Raw genomic sequence first — 24,211 nt, forward strand, 5'->3', positions numbered from 1 at the left:
CACACTGTACTGTTATTTGATCCCTTTTTCAGAGTCAGATGTTTTCTTGGTAGTTCCTTATAAAAAGGGACATTGAATTTAACATCCTCTACCTACCCAAAATGTTTTAAAGTTTACCTCAGCTTCTATATCTTCTATCTTATCTATCTTCTATACAGATCTCCGAAAAAATGAAGAAAAATTGAACCATCATCAGCGTATTGGGCTAAAGTAAGAGAAAATTTTCTAATTTTCTTTTGACAAATATAAAAGTAAAATAGTCTTTCTTCCATAGATTATAATAGTTCTTTAAGCTTAGTAAATACAGCTATTTTTCTATATAAAAATGCTAAGATGTATGCAAACTGTTGAGACTCATGACTATATTAGCATATTTTGTTATTGATTTCTAACTGAGTATTTCCCTCATTCTTTTGGCTTTCTCAGGGAACTTCTCTTAAAATGCATAGTACAAAATGCATTAAATAGTCAGCTAACTGTCACTAATTTTATGCTTACATTGTTCAAAGTACTGTAGTAGGTTTGGGGTAAGAATACAAACAAATTTAGTATAGATTACACTTTTTTTTTTTTTAGCCACACCCATTTGATGCTCAGGGGTTACTCCTGGCTATGCGCTCAGAAATTGCCCCTGGCTTGGGGGGAACCATATGGGACGCCGGGGGATCGGACCGTGGTCCTTTCCTTGGCTAGTGCTTGCAAGGCAGACACTTTACCTCTAGCGCCACCTCACCGGCCCCTAGATTACACTTTTAAAAGGTAGGAAATGGGGGCCGGAGAGATAGCATGGAGGTAAGGCATTTGCCTTTCATGCAGAAGGACGTGGTTCGAATCCCATATGTTCCCCTGTGCCTGCCAGGAGCAATTTCTGAGCGTAGAACCAGGAGTAACCCCTGAGCGCTGCTGGGTGTGACCCAAAAACAAACAAGCAAACAAAAAAAGATAGGAAATGACCATGAAACACTAACATTTAAAAAGGTAAATAAGCCTAAATAGCTAAATAAAAGTGTAAGAAGAACTAGTGGGTATGTTGGATATCAGCACAAGTAGTTAATTTGTTTGCCTGGATACAACCTGGAATCTCCTATATAACTGATTATTTACAGTGTGTAAGCTAAATATTTGCAGAAATGTGTAGCTCTGTGTTCTAATATAGTTTTATTGGTAGTTTAGTATTTGAGGGGATGGGATTTAATGAAATAGGATTGACATACAACTTTTTAGATTCAGGTATAAAGCAAAGATTCTACAGGGCCCTAGAGATGGTACAACAGTTAGGGCACTTGCCTTGCACGTGATTAACCTGGATTCTATCCCTTGCACCATATATGATCCCCTGAGTACTGCTTAAGGATATTCGTTTTAGAAGATACATTAACTTTTAAAAAAAAAAGCCTGAATTTAACAGAAATCTTTCTTGTACTTATCTGTCTTCATAGATATTTCGAAGACTTTGAGAAAAGAATTCCTCGAGAAGAGATGTTACAAATGCAAGTAAGGGTGTGCTGAGTTACATTTGATTAGAATTAAAAACAAACTTGTTGTAAAGCCATTTTAGAATACTGACTTAATTTTTTTTTCTATTAGGATATTGTACTAAATGAAGTTAATAAAGTGGATTCTGAATACATTGCTACAGTCTGTGGCAGTTTTAGAAGAGGTAATGTACTTTTCAGTCAGGTTTTTATGGTGTTATTCTTTGTGTTAAAAATTGCCATTATATATCTATATCTATATCTATCTATCTATCTATATATATATATATGTGTGTGAAAATTAGATTAAAAAACATAACATGGAGCTGGAGAGAGAATGCAGAGGGTAAAGCATGGGCTTTGCATATGGCCAACCTGGATTCAGTCCCTGCCATTCCATGTGGTTCCCCCAGGCAGTACCAGCAGTAGTAATTCCTGAGCAGCACCAGATGTGACCCCAAAATGAATAAAAAAAGAATAAATAAAATGATCTAACTTGGATTGATTGATTTACTGAGATTTAATAGTACTGGTTTAATTTGTTTAAATGAAACTGTAATATTTTAAATGAGGGAATTTCTCTTGATTTTATAATATATTTTAATGACTCTTTAAAATAAAATTTGCAAAGTAAGGCCTGGAGAGATAGCACAGCGGCGTTTGCCTTGCAAGCAGACAATCCAGGACCAAAGGTGGTTGGTTCGAATCCCAGCGTCCCATATGGTCCCCCGTGCCTGCCAGGAGCTATTTCTGAGCAGACAGCCAGGAGTAACCCCTGAGCACCGCCGGGTGTGGCCCAAAAACCAAAAAAAAAAAAAAATTGCAAAGTAATTTTACTTTATCAAAATTCCAATAGTGGTTTTCTGGACTATAGGTAATTTCTGTGCCCCCAAGTTTCTTTTTTTGTTTGTTTCTCTGGGCCACACCCAGCAGCTCTCAGGGGTTACTCCTGGCCCTATGCTCAGAAATTACTCGTGGCAGGGTTGGGGTACAACAAAGGATGCGGGAATTGAACCTGGGATAGGCCTCTTGCAAGGCAAAAGCCCTACCTGCTGTGCTATAGCTGTGGCCTCTCACCCCTGAGTTTTTTGTAACAAACTTTTTTTTTTTTTTTTTGGTTTTTGGGCCACACCCGGCGTTGCTCAGGGTTTACTCCTGGCTGTCTGCTCAGAAATAGCTCCTGGCAGGCACGGGGGACCATATGGGACACCGGGATTTGAACCAACCACCTTTGGTCCTGGATTGGCTGCTTGCAAGGCAAACGCCACTGTGCTATCTCTCTGGGCCCCTTTTGTAACAAACTTAAGAAAAAATGTCTCAGAAGCAACAGTTCAAAAATAATTCAGGGCCCGGAGAGATAGCACAGTGGCGTTTGCCTTGCAAGCAGCCAATCCAGGACCAAAAGGTGGCTGGTTCAAATCCCGGTGTCCCATATGGTCCCCCGTGCCAGCCAGGAGCTATTTCTGAGCAGACAGCCAGAAGTAACCTCTGAGCATCGCCGGGTGTGGCACAAAAACAAAAACAAAAAATTCAGGCAGGGGCCTGTGGTGCAAGCGGTAGGGCATCTGCTTTGCGTGTGCTAACCTAGGACCATGGTTCGATCCCCAGTGTCCCAGGTGGTCCCCCAAGCCAGGAGCGATGGTACTGAGGGCTTATTCCTTTTAATACTCAGGAGGTCATGCAGTGTTCGGGATTAAACTCGGGATTTTGGCCTTTTCATCTGTCTCCTCAGCCCTGGGTTATTTTTTAAGGTGGGTTGTGTTTGGCCACACCTAGCAGTGTTCAGGGATCACTTATGTTATATGTTACTGATTAAATTTAATCTTTTCATTTTTCAATATAGAAAATGGAAAGTGAGAAACATGTTAATTAAGATCATGTAGTAAGGGCCCAAATGATAATATGGGAATGAAGGCATTTGCCTTACACATGGCTCACCTGGTCTAATCCTGTACCATATGGTCTCCCAAGCACTGTCAGAAGTGATCCCTACCCACCGATACAGTATCTCTCCAGCCCTGGAAGGGGGTGATTTTTTTTTTAAAGCATGCAATTGTGGCATTTTTGTTTGTTTTTGAGCCACACCCAGTTATGCTCAGGGGTTATTACTGGCTATGCACTCAGAAATTGTTCCTGGCTTGGGGCTGGAGAGATAGCATGGAAGTAGGGTGTTTGCCTTGCATGCAGAAGGATGGTGGTTCGAATTCCGGCATCCCATATGATCCCCCGAGCCTGCCAGGAGTGATTTCTGAGCGTAGAGCCAGGAGTAACCCCTGAGCGCTACCAGGTGTAACCCAGAAACCAAAAAAAAAAAAAAAAGAAATTATTCCTGCCTTGGGGGACCATATGGGATGTCAAGAAATTGAACCACAGTCCATACTAGACTAGTGCAGGCAAGGCAGACACCTTACAGCTTGCACCACCACTTCGGCCCCAATTGTGTCATTTTTGCATCGGGGCCATGCTAATCTTCTCTGTATCATTCTAATTTTAGTGTATGTACTGCCAAAATCAGCACAATAAAAATTTAAAAGAAAAAAAAGAAGTCAGGGAGATAGTTCAAAAGACTTGTATTTAAGTTTTGCATCCTATAGTTTGATCCTGTAGTCCCTAGAGCAATGCCAGAGAATCCCTGGACAAGATGCTAGGTGTAGCTCCTGACTATTCCCTGCAAAGTTTTCCAAACTAAAAATAAGTAGAGAGGAGACTGGTTTTATATATACACACATATATATCAATGGTTGAGAGCCTGTCTTGCATGCACAAGACTATGATCATTGAACTGCATGATGATTCCCTATAAGCATAGAGGGACAAATGACCCGTGGACACTGAACACCACCAGCAACAAAGGAAAGGGGAAAACAAAATAGAAATATATAAACCCAGAAAGGTTGTCATATTAACTAAACATTCTATTTGACTTGCTGTGCATCAATGTTTTGAAAATATAGACTCCAAGATCGCACACCAAAGGAGATTCATATTCAGTATGTTTGAGGCAGGATAGAGTAACATATGTTACTCTATGAGTAACATGCTTTGCGAGTGGCCAACCTAGGTTTAATCCACTGCACCCCATGTGTTCTCCTGAGCATGCCAGGATTAACCTCTAAATACTGCCAGGTGTGGCCCCAAAACAAAAATACATGGAGCCAGTGGTCTTTGAGTTTAGAGAGCACTGAGCATTTTCAGGTATAGCCAAGATTGCCTTCACACTATTGGGAAGGTTTTCTAAAAATAAAAGTAATGGGGAAAACATCCTAAAAATCTTTTCACATCAGTACTCTTTTTTTAATAGCTCTGCAACATTTAATTGTGGATGTTCCATACTTTATCTCATCTGTTAATGGACCCTCAGTTGTTTTCCTTTTTTTTTTAATTTTTATTTTTAATTATGAGAACAATGATGCAAAGAAAGAGAACAAGGTAAAGTTACAGTGGAAGGACAATTACCCATAAACAGAGTTCTCAGAAGAAATCCCCTTGCTGACGCCTAAATTTTGGACTTACAGTCAAAGAACATTAGGAAAAATAAAACAGAACTCATGTACACTTACTTTGTCCACAAGTCCCCAGATTATAGTACATTATGACATTTCTTAGCAATACACAAAGCAATCTAAAGCCATGAAATTTATGTGACTCCTTAAACATTGAAGGCATAGTATTTTTTTACATTTTAATGCACATGCATATTAGTTTAAGTTAACATCAAAAGTTTTAGTGGGTTTTTTTTTTTAAGGTTTAGTCAAAGGAGCATAGTAAAAATGGTGTTAGAGTGGCAAATATTGTTTGCATAGGCCCACCAAAATATGGAAGACATGGAAAGGAAAAGCCTTGGCATAAATACAAGGAGACTCTACCCCTGAAGTTTCCTGGCATAAAACCAACTCTAGGCTCCAGGCAAACTATTTTGTTCAATCCAAGTCATTGTCTGTAGTGCCAATACAGTTTTATTTTTCACACAGTCTTATTGTTGGCATCAGGTTTCTGTATTAATGATCCTGGAATCTGCATATAAGTCAGACTGGTGTGGAGCATCCTCTCGTTTCACCTCCCAGAGTACAAAATGGACATTCTGCATACACAAAAACATAATTCAAGGATAAGGAGTACTATTAATGTATCACCCCCACGCGGTTTTGAACAAATAGACTGGTAAGAGATTTCCAGTGACTGCTTTAGTGCAACCAAGCAACTCTCAGCACCCACAAGTTAAGCCTAAGGTAACCTTCAAGCTCCTTCAAGGGATCCACCTTGCTGGCTTGCCCAGGCATGTGGCCCAGGGGAAGCCCTGAAGATCTGGAGCAAGGCAGTAGAGGGGTGCTGGGGTCACCCAAGTCCTGCACGCCCCCTAGGCCTGTTCAAGAAGGCCTTTGGCATGGCAGAGGCCTGTCGAACCCCATGCTGGCAGAGACTCCCAGCTCCCAGGAAGGAAAGAGACCTTCAAGAGCTGGGAAGCTGGAAGTTCCAAGCCCCCACCCAAACCCTCCCTCTGTTTTCCTTTTTTCTCTTTTTTTTTTTTTTAACTCTAGTAGTTGTTTCTCTTCCTATGATTTGGGGTCACACAAGGCAGTCAGTATTTAGGGACTACTCCCAACAATGCCAGGAGTAATCCAGATCTAACTCCCTCACATTGCTTTTGTTTTGGGGCCACATCTGGAGGTGCTCAGGGCTTACTCAGGACGCTGCACTCATGAATCACTCCTGATAGGGCCTTGGGGAGAACATGGGGTACTAGGGATTGAACCCGGGTTAGTCATGTGTAAGACAAGTGCCTTTCTGTATTTCTCTGACCCCATCATGGCTAATCCTTAAGCCATCTTTTAAACTGAGGGGTGTGTGTATGTGTTAGAAATTTTTTTTTGGGCCCGGAGAGATAGCACAGCGGCGTTTGCCTTGCAAGCAGCCGATCCAGGACAAAAGGTGGTTGGTTCAAATCCTGGTGTCCCATATGGTCCCCCGTGCCTGCAAGGTGCTATTTCTGAGCAGACAGCCAGGAGTGACCCCTGAGCACCGCCGGATGTGGCCCAAAAACCAAAAAAAATGAAGGAAGGAAGGAAGGAAGGAAGGAAGGAAGGAAGGAAGGAAGGAAGGAAGAAGGAAAGGAAGGAAGAAAGAAGGAAGGAAGGAAAGGAAGGAAAGAAAGAAAGAAAAGAAAGAGAGAAAGAAAGAAGGAAGGAAGGAAGGAAGGAAAGGAAGGAAAGAAAGAAAGAAAAGAAAGAGAGAGAAAGAAAGAAGAAGGAAGGAAGGAAGGAAGGAAGGAAGGAAGGAAGGAAGGAAGGAAGGAAGGAGGAAGGAAGGAAGGAAGGAAGGAAAGATTTTTTTGTTTGTTTTTGGGTCACACCCGGCAGTGCTCAGGGATTATTCCTGGATTTATGCTCAGAAATGGCTCCTGGCGGGCTTGGGGAACCATATGGGATGCCGGGATTTGAACCACCATCCTTCTGCATGCAAGGCAAAAATGCCTTACCTCCATGCTATCTCTCCGGCCCCCTAGAAATATTTTTATTGGGGCCTGAGTGATAACACAGCGGTAGGGCATTTGCCTTGCATGCAGCTGACCCAAGATGGACCTGTGTTCTATCCCCGGAATCCCATTTGGTCCCCCAGCCAGGACCAAGTTCAGGTCAATTGTTTACAAGCAAGTGCCCTACCTGCTAGACTATTGCTCCTGCCCCAATATCACTGGTTTGGGGTCAGAAAAGTGAATGAGAGGGCCAGAGATGTGGTTCAACGATTAAGCACATGAATTACTAGATTCAGTTCCCTCTATCATGAAAACAAAAACAAGCAAAAAATGTTGCAAAAAAAAAAAAAAATTGAAATGAGTTTTCTGATTCATCTTTACTGAATTAGAGTTTGTTGTTTAATTTGATATTTTTAGATGTATAGTTCCTAGGTGTATTTTTATTTTTACTCACTATTTTTTGTAAGAAAAGCCTAAGTAGTACTCAGGGTACCTGGGGCTACTTGTACTTACCTGGCTGTACAGACCTTTCTTGTGATATTTAGTTAACTAAACTGGCAGTTAAGTTCCATGTTTGCAGAGCTGCTGTGATTTTGCAACACTGGAGACTAACTAGGCCCAATCCAGGAGTACTTGGAGAATTCCAGCCTCCCAATGATGCTCTGAGTAGGCCATGTGGTGTCAGAGATCAAACCTGGATTGGCACATGCAAAGTATGCACCTTAGCCCTGCATTTTCACTGGCCCAAAAAGAGGCTTAATTATTGTGCCTGGTAGTACTGGAGGCCACCAGGATCATCCCATTGATAGTCTCAGGGGCCCCCAGGGATACAAATTGCTGGAGAACAATGCCATACAAGAGATGAACACCTTTGCATGTCAGACATAGCCTTTGAGCTATGTGCCTGGTCCATAGATGTATATTTAAAAAAATGTATATTTTTAGGGGGCCAAAACAATAGTACAGCAGGTAAGGTCTTGCATGTGGCTATCTTGGGGGTTCAGTCCCTGGCACCCTCTATGATCCTCAAACCCATGAGGAATGATCCTTGAACAGAACCAGGACAGCCCCTGAGTGAACTGAGTTTGATTCAAGTCTTTCCCCCCAACAAGAAAAAAGTATCTTTTTAAAATCATTTGAGGGAGCTAAAGAAATAATATAAAGGTTAGGGAACTTACTGGAACCAGAGTAAAGTAGGTAGCATGTTTACCTGCATGTAGCCAATCCAGGTTTAATTCCTTGTACTCCGTAAGACCCCTGAGCATTGCCAGGAGTAACCACTGAACACTTTTGGGTGTGAACTAAACCTTCTAACCCCCAAAAATGTTAAAGTATTTGCCTTGTATGCAGCTACAGCTGCCCCAAAACCAAAAAGGTTGTTTTGGACTGGAGAGAGATAGTGTAAAAGGCTAAGCACATATTTCACATATGGAAGTCCTATATTTGGTACCCAGCAATGTGTGTTGCTCCGACCACTAGAAGTCACTCCAGGGTACAGAACAAGGTGTAGCCCCTGAACTCCTCTCCATGTGACTCAGAAAACTAAAATGCAGCTAACTAGGTACATTTTAACATGTAAATTAGCTAATTGTATGAAATTTATATTCTATGCTTTGCTAACTACTATTGTAACCCCAAATTCTGTTTACATAAATATATTTGGATAGAACAGAAAATTAAAATGTTTTAATTCTGAATATGAAGCAGAGTAGAAAGTTGGGCTAGAAGTAACAGTCTACTATGTATGTTATTATCTTAGTTCTATGTTTGCTGAATTAATAAAATTACTTGAAGAATCTGATACTTTTTTTTAATTGTAGGTGCAGAATCGAGTGGTGATATGGATGTTCTCTTGACCCACCCAAGCTTTACCTCTGAGTCAACCAAACAGGTACTTCAGACCTTTAATAAATGTGGTTTTACATAGCAGTAAATAAATTTTCTCTATGATAGTTGGGTAATTTTACAGTAAGATTTTATTTACTCTTTGAAGTCAGTTGAAATATTTTGTTGAGTTCTGTGAAAGGCAAAATAAGATGTTGAAGGAGATTTGCAATCCTCATCACAAGGAATTGGAAAGGCAGTTTTTAAATAGTAAAGTACTTCCAGAAATATTATCATAGATATTTTTCTAGAATATTGACAAACTTGACCTCTATTAGAAAACCCATGAAGGCAAACTTTTTAAAAAATTGTAATTAGGGCCCGGAGAGATAGCACAGCGGCATTTGCCTTGCAAGCAGCCGATCCAGGACCAAAGGTGGTTGGTTCGAATCCCGGTGTCCCATATGGTCCCCCGTGTCTGCCAGGAGCTGTTTCTGAGCAGACAGCCAGGAGGAACCCCTGAGCACCGCCGGGTGTGGCCCAAAACCCAAAAAAAAAATTGTAATTAATCCAGGACCTAAGGTGGTTGGTTCGAATCCCAGTGTCTCATATGGTCCCCTGTGCCTGCCAGGAGCTATTTCTGAGCACACAGCCAGGAGTAACCCCTGAGCAATGCCGGGTGTGGCCCAAAAACAAACAAACAAAAAAAATTGTAAAGGGTCGGAGAGATAGCACAGCCAGCGGTAAGGTGTTTACCTTGCAACAGCTGACCTGGGATAGACCCAGGTTCTATTCCCACCATTTCATGTGGTCCCCCGAGCCTGCCAGGAATGATTTCTGAGTGCAAAGACAGGAGTAATCCCTGAGCACCACCGGGTGTGGCCCAACCCCCAAATAAATAATGTTATTGAGATATAATTGATGAGCCCGGAGAGATAGCACAGCGGCATTTGCATTGCAAGCAGCCGATCCAGGACCAAAGGTGGTTGGTTCGAATCCCGGTGTCCCATATGGTCCCCCGTGCCTGCCAGGAGCTATTTCTGAGCAGACAGCCAGGAGTAACCCTTGAGCACCGCTGGGTGTGCCCCCCCCCCCAAAAAAAAAAGACATAATTGACATAAAACATTGAATTAGTTTCACATGTACAACTTAATGATTCAACATTGCAAAATTATTTATATTAAGTCTGTTAAACTTTATTATCACACATAACTAGAAAATATTTTCTTGTGATGAAAATTTATTTTTATTTATTTATTTATTTATTTTTTCCCCAACCTAGCCCCAGTCGAGAATTTGTTTTATTGCTGTTCTTGCTTCTTCGTTTGGGGACCACAACTTGCTGTACTCCTGACTCTATTCAGGGATCAAACTTGGGTTGGCCATGTGTACTCTGCTCTGGCTCTGTGATAAGAATTTTTTTTTTTCTTGTTTTGGGGCTATAACTGGCAATGTTCAGGGCTTACTCCTGGCTCTACACTATTGGATCACTCCTGGCAGGATTTAAGGGGGCCATATGTATGTGATACCAGGGATTGAACCTGGGTCTGCCACTTGAAAGGCAAGTGACTTAACCTTTCTACTATCAGTTCAGCCCTGATGATTTTTTTTTTAATTTGGGGGCCATAACTGGCAGTGCTCAGGTCTGATTCCTGGCTCTGCACCCAGGAATCACTCCTGACAATGCTCAGAGGACTGTGTAGGATGATGGGGTTTGAACCCTATGCAAAGCAAGTACCTTACCTGCTGGTTCAACCCCAATGATTTTTAAGATATACTATTCAGTTTTCAAATATGCAAAATTAATTGTAGTTGCCATGATATACATTTTAGCTCCATGATTTATCTTATTATTGGAGGTTTGTACCATTTGAACATCTTCACTAGTTTTGTTTACCCTCCATTCCCACCTCTATCACCCACCGCCTATTCTCTGTATGCTCAAGATTATTAGAGTTTAGCTTCTTTTTTAGGTTACACACAGACACACACACTATGAGATCATTCAGTATTTGTACTTGATTTATTTCACTTGTTATAATAACTTCAAGTTCTATCCATGTTATTGCAAATGGCAAGGTTGCATTTTTTTTCTATTGGCTGAGCAATATTATATGTATTCTTTTTTTTTAATTCAATTTAATTTTGAATTTTAATGGTTTTTACATGGTGATTTGCAAAGTCTTTCATAGTTGGGTTTCAGACATACAATGAATCACGGCCAATCCTACCACCAGTGTCAAGTCCTTCCACAATGTTCCCAGAGTGTATCCCAGCCACCACCCTTTGCCCCTAGTCTGCCAGTATAACAGATCCATTCAAAGTTTAAATTGTTAGAGTTTGGGTCTTGATTCCGTTTTTTTTTTTTTTTTGGTCTTTGGTTTTTGGTTTTTGGGCCACACCCGGCGGTGCTCAGGGGTTACTCCTGGCTGTCTGCTCAGAAATAGCTCCTGGCAGGCACGGGGGACCATATGGGGCACCGGGATTCGAACCAACCACCTTTGGTCCTGGATCGGCTGCTTGCAAGGCAAACACCACTGTGCTATCTCTCCGGGCCCGGTTCCATTTTTTTTTATTCCATTATTGTTGACTAGCTTGAATATTTGGTTCTTTTTTTGGTCCTCTTTTTTTTCTCCACCAATGTATCTGAGACTACTTGGCCCGTGGTCCCCATCCTTTCATTGAGTTTCTCCCCTTCCATTCAGTTTCTTTCCTTCTTGCTGTAATCTGGGGCCAAGATTGTTCCCATTTGGACCATTGCATTTTTTTGTGCAGTTATTATAAATACTACATATTAGTAATATCATTCTGTATTTATCTTTCTGCTTCTAGCTTACTTCATTTAATGTATACTATATTTAATGTATCTTCTAGTTCCATCCATGTTGCTGCAAATTTTATGATTGCATCATTCCTTACAGCTATGTAGAATTGCATTGTTTACATGTACCACATTGCCATGATCCACTCATCTGCTTTTAGAAATCTAGGTTAATTCTGTCTTACCAGTTGTACTGAGTGCTACAATGAATAGCAATATATATACATCTTTTTAATGAATGTTTTTCTGTCTTGGGGATAGAGACCCAAAAGAGGGATTTGTGTGTTATATGCCAGTTCAATTTTGGATTTACTGAGACTCAAAATTAACTTTTTTTTTTTTTTTTTTTTGGTTTTTGAGCCACACCCAGCGGCGCTCAGGGGTTACTCCTGGCAGGCTCAGGGGACCATTTGGGATGCCAGGATTTAACCACCATCTATCCTGTGTTGGTCACGTGCAAGGCAATGCCTTACCTATGTGCTATCGCTCCAGCCCCTCAAAGTTAACTTTTTAATTTAATTATAAACAAATAGTACTTGGGTAGTATCGTATTGGTGAAAATGGCAGTTATAAAAAATGTTTGATAAGATGAAATTACTCGGGGCCGGGTAGGTGGCGCTGGAGGTAAGATGTCTGCCTTGCAAGCGCTAGCCAAGGAAGGACCGCGGTTCGATCCCCCGGCGTCCCATATGGTCCCCCCAAGCCAGGGGCAATTTCTGAGCACATAGCCAGGAGTAACCCCTGAGCGTCAAATGGGTGTGGCCCAAAAACCAAAAAAAAAAAAAGATGAAATTACTCTTAGAATAAAGAACTTACTCAGAATGTAGAAAAACAGAAAATTTTCCTAGATAGAAAAAGGTCAGAAATATTTTCTTTCTTAGTATTTTTTGAATATGTAACAGTATTTTTTTTCTTATTCCTTAATTATGGTTCTGCAGCCGAAACTATTACATCGTGTTGTGGAGCAGTTACAAAAGGTCCATTTTATTACTGATACCCTGTCAAAGGGTGAAACAAAGTTCATGGTAAGTACTCCTTTGAATTCAACTGACAGAAACCTAGGAGACTCGATGGCCATTCTTTGTGTGAACTCATTGTAACGTAGTATGATAAAAAGGGTATCCATGAGACCATAGAGAAGATTGATGAGCAGTTGCTAATTTTTTTTTTTTTTTTTTTTTGGTTTTTGGGCCACACCTGGCAATGCTCAGGGGTTACTCCTGGCTGTCTGCTCAGAAATAGCTCCTGGCAGGCACAGGGGACCATATGGGACACCGGGATTCAAACCAACCACCTTTGGTCTTGGATCGGCTGCTTGCAAGGCAAACGCCGCTGTGCTATCTCTCCGGGTCTAAGCAGTTGCTAATCTTACAATATTTTACTAAGAAGTTTTTTTAGGGGTCAGAGCAATAGTTCAGTGGGATAATACACTTGCCTTGTACCTTCAGCCCTGCCAGGAGTGAGCCCTGAATGGAGAGCTAAAGTATGTGTGCCCCTCTTCCAAAAAAGGCAAGGAATGACATTTGTTTTAAATCACCCATTTGTAAATATGTGCCTTCTGAGTAGATATTTAGTATTTAGACATAATCATTTTAATATTCATAATGACTTTTATATACGTTTTCCTTAAAATAGCAATTTTTTAAATATTTTCTTAGAATTTTTTTTTTTTTTTTTTGGTTTTGGTTTTGGGATCATATCCAGCAGCGCTTAGGAGTTACTCCTGGCTCTGCACTCAGTAATCGCTCCTGGTAGGCTTAGGGGACCATGTGGGATGCCAGGATTTGAACCCTAGTCTGTCCTTTGTTGGCCACATGCAAAGCAAATGCCTTACTGCTGTGCTTTCACTCCGGCCCCTAACTTAGAATTCTGGGTTTTTTTTGTTTTGTTTTTTAGTTCATTTTGGGCCACACCCATTATATGCTCAGGGGTTACTCCTGACTAAGCACTCATAAATTGCCCCTGGCTTGGGGGGACCATATGGGACGCCGGGGGATCGAACCTCGGTCCTTCCTTGGCTAGTGCTTCTTGCAAGGCAGACACCTTACCTCTAGCACCACCTCGTCGGCCCCAACTTAGAATTCTTCTTTAAGTAGATTACTATTGTCTGAAGAGCAGATATCTATCACAATATCAAAGAAAGAAAATGATGGGGCCGGGCGGTGGCGCTGGAGGTAAGGTGCCTGCCTTGCCTGCGCTAGCCTAGGACGGACCGCGGTTCGATCCCCTGGCGTCCCATATGGTCCCCCAAGAAGCCAGGAGCAACTTCTGAGCGCATAGCCAGGAGTAACCCCTGAGCGTCACAGGGTGTGGCCCAAAAACCAAAAAAAAAAAGAAAGAAAATGAATCAGGGAATATGGTAAATACAGGATTTAATAGAAGTTAATAGGACTAGGGATGTCAGGGAAACCCATCAGGATGAACTATCAAAATTCTAGGGAGATAAGATTTAAAGAGTACAGAGCCAGGAGTAAGTCCTGAACATGGAATCCTCGCCCACTACCATTAATTTTTTTACCATGATATTTTTGCATGTAGATATTGTAGCCTGCCACTTTTCTATTGTTTTTAGGAGCACTTTTGTAGAAAAAGCTTTTAAGTTTTTCTAATATAGTACTATGTCTTCTGCAAATAGTGAGAGCTTGACTTCTTATCTGGATTCCTTTAATATCTTTTTTTTTTTGCTTGATTGCTATGGCAAGTACTTCTAGTACTGTATTGAATTGAAGTGATGCGAGTAGACAACCTTGTCTTGTGCCTGATATTAGAAGGAAGGCTTTCAGTTTTTACCATTAAATATAATATTTGCTATGAGCTTATGGTAAATGGCTTTGACTATGTTGAAGCATGGAGGTAAGGCCTTTGCCTTGCATGCAGAAGGATGGTGGTTCAAATCCCGGCATCCCATCTGGTCCCCCGAGCCTGCCAGGAGCGATTTCTGAGCATAGAGCCAGGAGTAACCCCTGAGCGTTGCCGGGTGTGACCCAAAAATAAAAAATAAAAAAAGTTTTGCTTGAGCCATGGCTAGCTTGCACATGATTTAATTCTTGGCACTGCATGTCCTCCCAAGACCTTCAGCACAGAGTTCAGCAACCCCCACCCAGATGATAATTACACATATTTAAGCCCACTATTTATAATAGTATTTGTTAGGATGAGAAGTACTCCATTAGTTATTTATTTCCTAGTCAGTAACAGCTGTTTTGTATCATTTTTGGTACACAAAATATAAAATCTTATTCTGAGGGTCTAGAGCAGTGGTCCTCAAATAGTTGGGCACGCCCCCCAGGGGAGATGCGAGGCTCCATAAAGTGGGGCACGTTTGGTCTTGGCAAACAAGCTAAGCCCAATGTTTATGTCTCTGTACGTCTCTGGAGCTGAGAGTTGCTGTGTTCTGCTTCAAACCCCGCTTCGAAAAGCTATGTATTGCAAAATGAGTTCTTTGTAGCCATTAATGCAGACATCACCTCTGATTAAAAAATCAGCTCAAATTATTTTATATATTTTTGTTTTGTAGGTTAAAGTTTTTTTTAATAAAGATACTATTTACAGTCGTGTGGGGGGCGCGAAAAATGTTTTCTTCTTCCTAGGGGGGCATGACAGAAAATAATTGAGAAGTACTGGTCTAGAGAGATGGTACAGTAAGTAAGGCACTTGTCTTGCACATACTCGACCTGACTTAAATGCCCAAGCATCCCTTATTGTCCTTCAGGCCTCACCAGGAATGATCCCTGAGCACAGCTGGGTGCTGCCTCAAAATAAGAGAAATCTTACTGTGGTCCAATTACTAATTCTAATTCATTCTGTAGTATTATGAAATTTTCTTCATTTTCTGTACATGTATATAAGTTTACTTAATTTTCTTTTCTATAATATTTTTCTTGCCCTATTTCAAAGGAGTTTATATAAATCATTAATATAGGTGGGATCCTTAAAGGGGTCTGTACATTTTTTTTTTAAGATAATGAATCTTGGAGAGACAGCACAGTGGTAGGACGTTTGCCTTGCAAGCGGCCGACCCAGGACCAATGGTGGTTTGAATCCCAGAATCCCATATGGTCCCCCATGCCTGCAAAGAGCGATTTCTATGCAGAGAGCCAGGAGTAACCCCTGAGCGCTGCTAGGTGTGACTCCCCCCCAAAAAAAGATAATGAATCTTCAGAGTTGTAGAGTGCTGTACTGATGTGTTGTATAAATAATTGTTTGGAAATAGATGAGTAGAAGAAGACTATTAATTTAATCCTTTATAGTAAGACAACAAATTTAATCCTTACTCTTAAAGGATTAAATTTGGAAATGTAAGAATTAAATTTGAAAAAGAAAGATGTTTGGGAAGGTAGTCAGAGGAGGGAAAAAAAAGAAGATAAAGGAAAATAAGTGAAAGTGAAACAAAAGAACAAAATGAGAAGATAATTTAACAAATACATATTAAATATGTACTATCATAGATCTTGAGTACTTAAGTAGAATTTATAATTGGGAGATATGAGAAGAGATTAATAACTAACAGTGAACACAATAAAAAGGTGACTTGGGCTTGTAGAGATAGCTTAAATGTCTGGAGTTCATACTTTGCATGGTTTGATCCCCAACATTGTGTGGTTTCCTCTGCACCACAGGTAATAATATAGTAATATTCTTATAGTATACACACACACACACACACACACACACTAATAAAAGAGCATGGTGTCAAGACAAGTCCCTGAAAATCATGGTTGCAATCCTAAAACAAACAACAAAAAAAAATGATTTACACATCAGATTAAGTACCATTTTTTAAAATGGAAGAACAGTAAAGTTAGAGATCAGGTTTTGAAGACAGTATGATAGTCATCTGTACAACTTAAGTGGGATGGTCAAAGACAGCCTCTGTTGAAAAATGATACTTTGGGAGGAACTTGAAAGGTAAGGAAGTTACTTCATTAGTCATAGGAAGGGATTGCTAGACAGAAGAAATTAGAGCAGTGACCCTAAGTGTGTTAAATAGTATCAGAGATACCCAAAGAATAAAGCATTTATGCTTTCTAAAAGAAAATTGGCTACAAAATGTATTCATCTTATTAAATTAAATAAATCATTCCATATCAACATGATTTTTTAAAACCTCTTATTATTACCATGACTAAATAATTTAAAGATGTCAGGGTAGGTTTTAAGTTATCTCCCAAACATGAACTTTTTTAAACCAATAATAATTAAACCTGGGGAAAGACAGGGTTATTCTGGACCTTTTCGTAAAGTAGGGATCTTAAGGTGATTTTGTTTGTTTGTTTGTTTGTTTGTTTTTGGGTCACACCCGGCAGTGCTTAGGGATTACTCCTGGCAGGCTTGGAGGACCATATGGGATGCCAGGGATCGAACCAGGTCTGTCTAGAGTTGGCCTCGTGCAAACAAATGACCTACTGCTGTGCTGTTGCTCTGGCCTCTTTAGTTTTGTTTTTCTGGTTTTTTGTTTTGTTTTGTTTTGTTTTGTTTTTTTTCTGTAATTGTAACACCATCTGGTTGTTTTGTTTTGGGTTTTTTTGGGCCACACACAGTGATGCTCAGAGTTATTCCTTCTCTCAGGGATCACTCCTGGTGGGCTCCAGGTATGGTATGCCAAGGATCAAGCCCAGGTCTGCCACATGTAAGGCATGTACTCTATCTGCTCTTATGATTATAACAACATTTAGAAAAAGAAAAGAAAATCTTGTCTGAATTTAGATGACCTGATTGCTTGATATATAATGAATACCATTTAAATTTTAGCATTTGGAGGCTGGAGAGATAGCACAGTGGTAGGGTGTTTGCCTTGCAAGCAGCTGATCCAGGATGGACGGTGGTTTGAATCCTGGCATCCCACATGGTCCCCTGAGCCTTCCAGGAGTGATTTCTGAGGTCAGAGCCAGGAGTTATCCCTGAACGCAGCAGGGTGTCATCCAAAAACCAAAAATAAATGAGTAAAATAAATTTTATCATTTTGCCCAAGTTTGGTCATGGATGATTTTCTGTGAAATTATTCTACAACTAAGATTCAAGAGACAATGGGAGGATGCTTTGTGGCATCCTGAGGAGTTGAAAGAGGCTTTATTTCAGACACTGCATGAAGCTACCTAACTGATATGCCAAACAAAACTAATCCACTCAGTGTAATAGAGAATTTGCAGTTATATAGAGAACTTCTTAGCACATTAACACTTCAGAAAAGCGTGCAGGAAATAAAATTAGCCTTAAGGAAAGGAGTAAAGCCATTAGATGAAATCCTGTTACTGATGTGACAAACTGCAAGATCATTGCCTATGGCATCCAAACATCCATATCCGCAAGCTAATACCTTGTTGTAATTCCAGTTGGAAATAATTTCTGATCCCTGTGAAGGTTGAGTTGAGACTTGTTAATGCCTAAGAAGGAAGGTTTTATATTTTAAAGACAACTAGCTTTCATTAGCCTTTCAGCCATTCAAACAGCTAAAGAAAATACCCATTTTAGATTTTTATTTCAATTATTTTTCATTTTTCCTGTGTATCTGTGTGAAGAAGTCTGACTTCAAATGACTGTTGTACTAATGTGGGTACTTTTTAAGACTAAAATCCTATCACTTGGGTATTTAACTTAGATTTCGGAATTTTGAACTTTCAATTTAGATTTTATGACATTGGTAGCTTCTTAGTTAAATAAGGGTTACTAGTCAACCCAATGAATATTCATTGGGTTGATAAAGATAACAAAACATGGATCCAGAGCGATAGCACAGAGGCAGGGTGTTTGCCTTGCACAAAGCCAACACAGGACAGACAGGACAATGGTTCAAATTCGGGCATCCCATGTGATCCTCCAGGCCTGCCAGGGGCAATTTCTAAGTACAAGCCAGGAGTAACTCCTGAGTGCCACTGGGTGTGGCCCAAAAACCAAACCAAAACAAAATAAAACAAAACAAAAAAACATAACCTTGTTGAATTTTGCTTGAAAACTGGAAGGGGCCAAAGAGATAGTACAAGAGGTAGGATGTTTATCTTGAATACAACAGACCTGGTTTTGATCCCCAGCATCCCATATGGTCCCCTGAGGCCACCAGCAATGATCCCTGAGCACAGAGTCTGGAATAAGCTCTCAGCATATTGGATGTGGCCCCAGAACAATCAAACAAAATAACCTGCGAAAACATAATACAAATGCACTAGTAGAGAAGGAAGATGATTTTTAAAATATTTTTTAATCTTGTCTTTCCTTTGTTTTTTTTTGGGGGGGGGGGATCACACCCGTCAGCGCTCAAAGGTTACTCCTGGCTCTATGCTCCGAAATTGCTCCTGGCAGGCTCGGGGGACCATATGGGATGCGGGGATTCGAACCAATGGCCTTCTGCATGAAAGGCAAACGCCTTACCTCCATGCTATCTCTCTGGCCCCCGATAATCTTGTCTTTTCTAGTTTCAAGAATTTCTCCAGTTTAAACCTCTTCACTTCTGTCACTGTATATTCCTGAGTTTTCTTCTGTAGTACTCTATTCTTATTTCATGGAGAGAATATCTTAGTTATTTGAAAAGATTACTGATAATTGGGGCTGGAACTCTAGTATAGCGGGGTAGGTGCTTGCTTTGCATGCAACTGACCTTGGTTTCAATCCTTGTCATTTCATATCCAAGGGAGTGATTCCTGAGCAGAGCCAGATGTGGTACAAAACCAAAAATAATTCTAATCATGTTATTCTAATTCTTCTGGAATAATCATTTCTTTCCAGGTGCTTTATTCTCTGTTGTGTGTTTTTCCTTCATGTTTATGCTTCCTTGATTTTATTCTTATTTAGAATCACATATCCTTGAAAGTAGACTCCTTGTATATTACTTCATGTGCTTATTTAATTATCAAGTATAACACGACACTGGTAATAAATAGTAAAATATATTTTATAACAGAGAAATAATCCAAAACTAAAAGAGATGTTCAGGAGTCAGGAAAATGCCTCAAGGGCTAGAGTACATGCTTTGACTGAAGGATTTTTAGATTCATGCTTGGTACCTCGTGGTCCTGCCAAGCACCTCATTGGGACTTTCATATCCTCCTCTCCCCCAAATATGCTCAAAATTTTAAAAGTGGCTCTATTAAAGAAAAATAATGTTACATTTAATATAATTTTATTAATACTAAATCTTAAAGTTGTTTATAAACTTATAAATATTCTCTTAAATATCCATTTTAGGGTGTTTGCCAGCTTCCTAGTAAAAGTGATGGAACAGAATATCCACACAGGAGAATTGATATCAGGTATTATTAATAATTAATTTTTGACCTATTTTTTTGTTTTCCCAGCACCTGCTATATATTTTGGGGTGCAAATGCCTAGAATATTCTCAAGTGTCATGCTCCTGCTACAGACAAAATTTATTTTGAAATATATGAAGATTAATGAATGTCTATTGAATCTAATTTATTTTCTCTAGATTTGCATCTTACCATAATGCCTCCCTGAGCACAAAAGTAGTTTCTTACCTGGAGGAAACTAGTTAGACTAGAGAAATAAGGTGGTGAAATTGGAGAAGGTGAAGAAATAAAAGCAAGTTGTTTCACTTCTTCACACCTCTTGAGAACATAATTTACTGAAACTTGTCACCTAATGATTATAATGTTTTCTTCAGATAATTAAACCATGCATTCATTTAGGTATCTTGTACATTGTTGATTAAAAGAAATTTGAAGGTACTGTTTGTGCTAAATTTGAAATGTCTACAATGATTTTGTGTGTGTTTATTTTAGGTTAATACCCAAGGATCAGTATTACTGTGGAGTTCTCTATTTCACTGGGAGTGATATTTTCAACAAGAACATGAGAGCCCATGCCCTAGAAAAGGGCTTCACAATCAACGAATACACAATTCGTCCTTTGGGAGTCACTGGTGAGCTGCTATGACTGCATTTTTTTGGATTATCTGGAGCGAACTGTTCTTTTTCAAAGTTTGAACAGTTTTTCTTTATAATGTGTTTTGTTTTTTTTGGTGGTTTTTTTTTTTTTTGGTTTTTTTTTGGGGGGGGGGGGGCCACACCCGGCGTTGCTCAGGGGTTACTCCTGGCTGTCTGCTCAGAAATAGCTCCTGGCAGGCACGGGGGAACATATGGGACACGGGGATTCGAACCACCTTTGGTCCTGGATAGGCTGCTTGCAAGGCAAACACCGCTGTGCTATCTCTCTGGGCCCTATAATGTGTTTTTTTAAAGTAACTATTTCTGTTCATTGTAGTTTCTTTTTTTTTTTTTTTTTTTGGTTTTTGGGCCACACCCTGTGCCGCTCAGGGGTTACTCCTGGCTAAGCGCTCAGAAGTTGCTCCTGGCTTCTTGGGTGACCATATGGGACACCGGGGGATCGAACCGCGGTCGGTCCGTCCTAGGCTAGCGCAGGCAAGGCAGGCACCTTACCTCCAGCGCCACCGCCCGGCCCCCTCATTGTAGTTTCTTTGTGTCATTCTCTCAAGCAACAAAAGAGGTTTTAATTTATATTGTGCTCCCTAGCTTTCAATTGAAATTATAATTAGAGTTATTTCTAGTTTTGTATTTTCTTTTGTTTTGAGCCAGAGCTGGCTATGCTCAGGGATCACTCCCTCCTTGCAGAACTCAGGAAACCATATGGGATACTGGACATTGAACCAGGTCAGCTTCATAAAAGACAACACCCTCACCTCTGTACTGTTTCTCCAGCCTTATTTCTAATTTAATTGAATTAAATCCATTCAATTTATGATTGCCAGTTAAAAAAAAATCTGGTATTTTTTGTTGTTGTTGGTCTTTAATGTACATCCAAGATTTCTTTTTTTTTTTCAATTTTTTCCATTTTTATTTGTTTTATAATTATCTTTATTTAAACACCGTGATTACAAATATTATTGTAGTTGTATGATTACAGTCATGTAAAGAACACCCCCCTTCACCAGTGTAACATTCCCACCACCAATTTCCCAGATCTCCCTCCTCCCCACCCCCCCCACACCTGTACTCGAGACTGGCTTTCTACTTCCCTCATTCATTCACATTGTTATGATAGTTTTCAGCATAGTCATCTCTCCAACTGCACTCATCACTCTATGTGATGAGCTTCATGTCATGAGCTATACCTACCAGCCCTCATCTCTCTTGTCACTGAGATACTGTTAAAAATGTCTTTCATTTTTCTTAAAGCCCATAGATGAGTGAAACCATTCTGCGTCTTTCTCTCTCCCTCTGACTTTTTTTTTTGGGGGGGGGTCACACCCAGCGGTGCTCAGGGGTTACTTCTGGCTTTATGCTCAGAAATCACTCCTGGCTGGCTCAGGGGACCATATGGGATGTCAGGATTCGAACCAATGACCTTCTGCATGAAAGGCAAACACCTTACCTCCATGCTTTCTCTCTGGCCCCTACATCCAAGATTTCTAAAGGACCCAGATATCATTTCTTTTAGTGCTATTTTATTTGCCATTCTGGTAAATTTGATCCCAGGTTTAACTTGAAGCTTTGGACATTAGATATTTTTTAGTATTACACAATATTTTGTATGGCTTACTTTTCTCTGCTAGGAAAACAAAGATGAAGATTTTGTCTAGAAGTATAAAATAATGGGGCCAGAGAGATAGCACAGAAGTGGCAAGGCATTTGCCTCGCCTGTGGCCAACCAGGAATGGACCTGGTTTGATTCCTGGCATTCCCATATGGAACCCCGAACCTGCCAGGAGCGATTTCTGAGCACAGAGCCAGGAATAGCCCCTGAGCATCTCTGGGTGTGGTCTGAAAACCAATCAATTAATAAATAAATAAACTGCTTTTAAAAGTATAAAATAAAGGGGCCAGCATGGTGGCGCTAGAGGTAAGGTGTCTGCCTTGCCAGCGCTAGCTTTGGACAGATCGCGGTTGGATCGCGGTTTGATCTCCCGGCGTCCCATATGGTCCCCCAAGCCAGGAGCGACATCTAAGCGCATAGCCAGGAGTAACCACTGAGCGTTACTGGGTGTGGCCCAAAAAACAAAAAAAGTATAATATTAAGTTTTTTGTTTGGTAGACTAGGGCATTGCCATATACCTGTATATATCAGCGTACATACACAACATTTGGGAATCTGATTTAGAACAGGTTTGATTTACTGGGCTTAATGTAGAACCACAAATTCTGCAATTTTAAGATGTTCCCCAGACATATAATCACCTAATTTTTGACAAGGGAGCTAAAAATTCTAAGTGGAGCAGGGAAAACCTCTCCAACAAGTGGTGCTGGCAGAACTGGTTAGCCACTTGCAAAAAAGCGAACATAGACCCTTAGTTAACATCATGTACAAAGGTAAAATCCAAGTGGATTAAAGACCTTGATATCAGACCTGATACCATAAGGTATATAGAACAACACGTAGATAAAACACTCCATGACATTGAGACTAAAGGCATCTTCAAGGAGGAAACTGCACTTTCCAAACAAGTGGAAGCAGAGATCAGCAGATAGGAATACATTAAACTGAGAAGCTTCTGCACCTCAAAAGAAATAGTGCCCAGGATACAAGAGCCACCCACCATGTGGGAGAAACTATTCACCCAATACCCATCAGATAAAGGGCTAATATCCAAATTATACAGGATACTGACAGAACTTTACAAGGAAAAAACATCTAATCCCATCAAAAAATGGGGAGAATAGGGGCCGGGAAGGTGGCGCTAGAGGTAAGGTGTCTACCTTGCAAGCGCTAGCATAGGACGGACCGCGGTTCGATCCCCCGGCATCCCATATGGTCCCCCCAAGCCAGGGGCAATTTCTGAGCGCATAGCCAGGAGTAACCCCTGAGCGTCAAACGGGTGTGGCCCAAAAACCAAAAAAAAAAAAAAAAATGGGGAGAATAAATGAACAGACACTTTGAATAAAAAAGAAATACAAATGGCCAAAAGGCACATGAAAAAATGCTCCTCATCACTGTTCATCAGGGAGATGCAAATCAAAACAATGATGAGATACCATCTCACACCACAGAGACTGGCACACATCACAAAGAATGAGAACAATCGTTGCTGGCGGGGATGTGGAGAGAAAGGAACTCTTATCCACTGCTGGTGGGAATGCTGTCTAGTCCAACCTCTATGGAAAGTGATATGGAGATTCCTCCAAAAACTAGAAAGTGAGCTCCCATATGATCCAGCTGTACCACTCCTAGGAATATACGTTAGGAACACAAGAATACAACACAAAAACCCCTTCCTCACACTTATGTTTATTGCAGCACTATTCACAATAGCCAGGCTCTGGAAACAACCAAGATGCCCTTCACCAGACAAATGGCTAAAGAAACAGTGGTACATATACACAATGGAATATTATGCAGCTGTGAGGAGAGATGAAGTCATGAAATTTTCCTATACATGGATGTACTTGGAGTCTATTATGCTGAGTGAAATAAGTCAGAGGGAGAGAGAGAGACGCAGAATAGTCTCACTCATCTGCAGGTTTTAAGAAAAATAAAAGTCATTTTTGCAACAATCCTCAGAGACAATGAGAGGAGGGCTGGAACTTCCAGCTCACTTCATGAAGCTCACCACAAAGAGTGGTGAGTGCAGTTATAGAAATAACTACACTGAGAACTACCATAAACATGTGAATGAATGAGGGAACTGGAAAGCCTGTCTGGAGTACAGGTGGG

The 24,211-nt window shown here is 40.5% G+C and overlaps 1 protein-coding gene and 1 non-coding gene across 2 annotated transcripts in view; one reads left to right on the forward strand and one right to left on the reverse strand.

The window, feature by feature from the left end:
• Positions 1 to 24,211, forward strand: part of POLB (DNA polymerase beta) — a 45,568-nt gene that overhangs the window by 20,533 nt on the left and 824 nt on the right. Inside the window, exons 7-13 of the mRNA XM_049771919.1 lie at positions 159 to 210; positions 1,440 to 1,494; positions 1,588 to 1,660; positions 8,769 to 8,839; positions 12,532 to 12,618; positions 19,772 to 19,836; positions 20,326 to 20,465. Of these exons, the coding sequence (XP_049627876.1) occupies positions 159 to 210; positions 1,440 to 1,494; positions 1,588 to 1,660; positions 8,769 to 8,839; positions 12,532 to 12,618; positions 19,772 to 19,836; positions 20,326 to 20,465 (543 nt within the window). The remainder of the gene's footprint in view (positions 1 to 158; positions 211 to 1,439; positions 1,495 to 1,587; positions 1,661 to 8,768; positions 8,840 to 12,531; positions 12,619 to 19,771; positions 19,837 to 20,325; positions 20,466 to 24,211) is intronic.
• On the reverse strand, positions 3,884 to 3,993 carry LOC126007624 (U6 spliceosomal RNA). Its single transcript, XR_007495145.1, has one exon. It is a non-coding gene; the product is annotated as a U6 spliceosomal RNA (small nuclear RNA).

Source organism: Suncus etruscus, chromosome 4 (assembly GCF_024139225.1).
Source record: "Suncus etruscus isolate mSunEtr1 chromosome 4, mSunEtr1.pri.cur, whole genome shotgun sequence".
NCBI classification, from domain to species: domain Eukaryota; kingdom Metazoa; phylum Chordata; class Mammalia; order Eulipotyphla; family Soricidae; genus Suncus; species Suncus etruscus.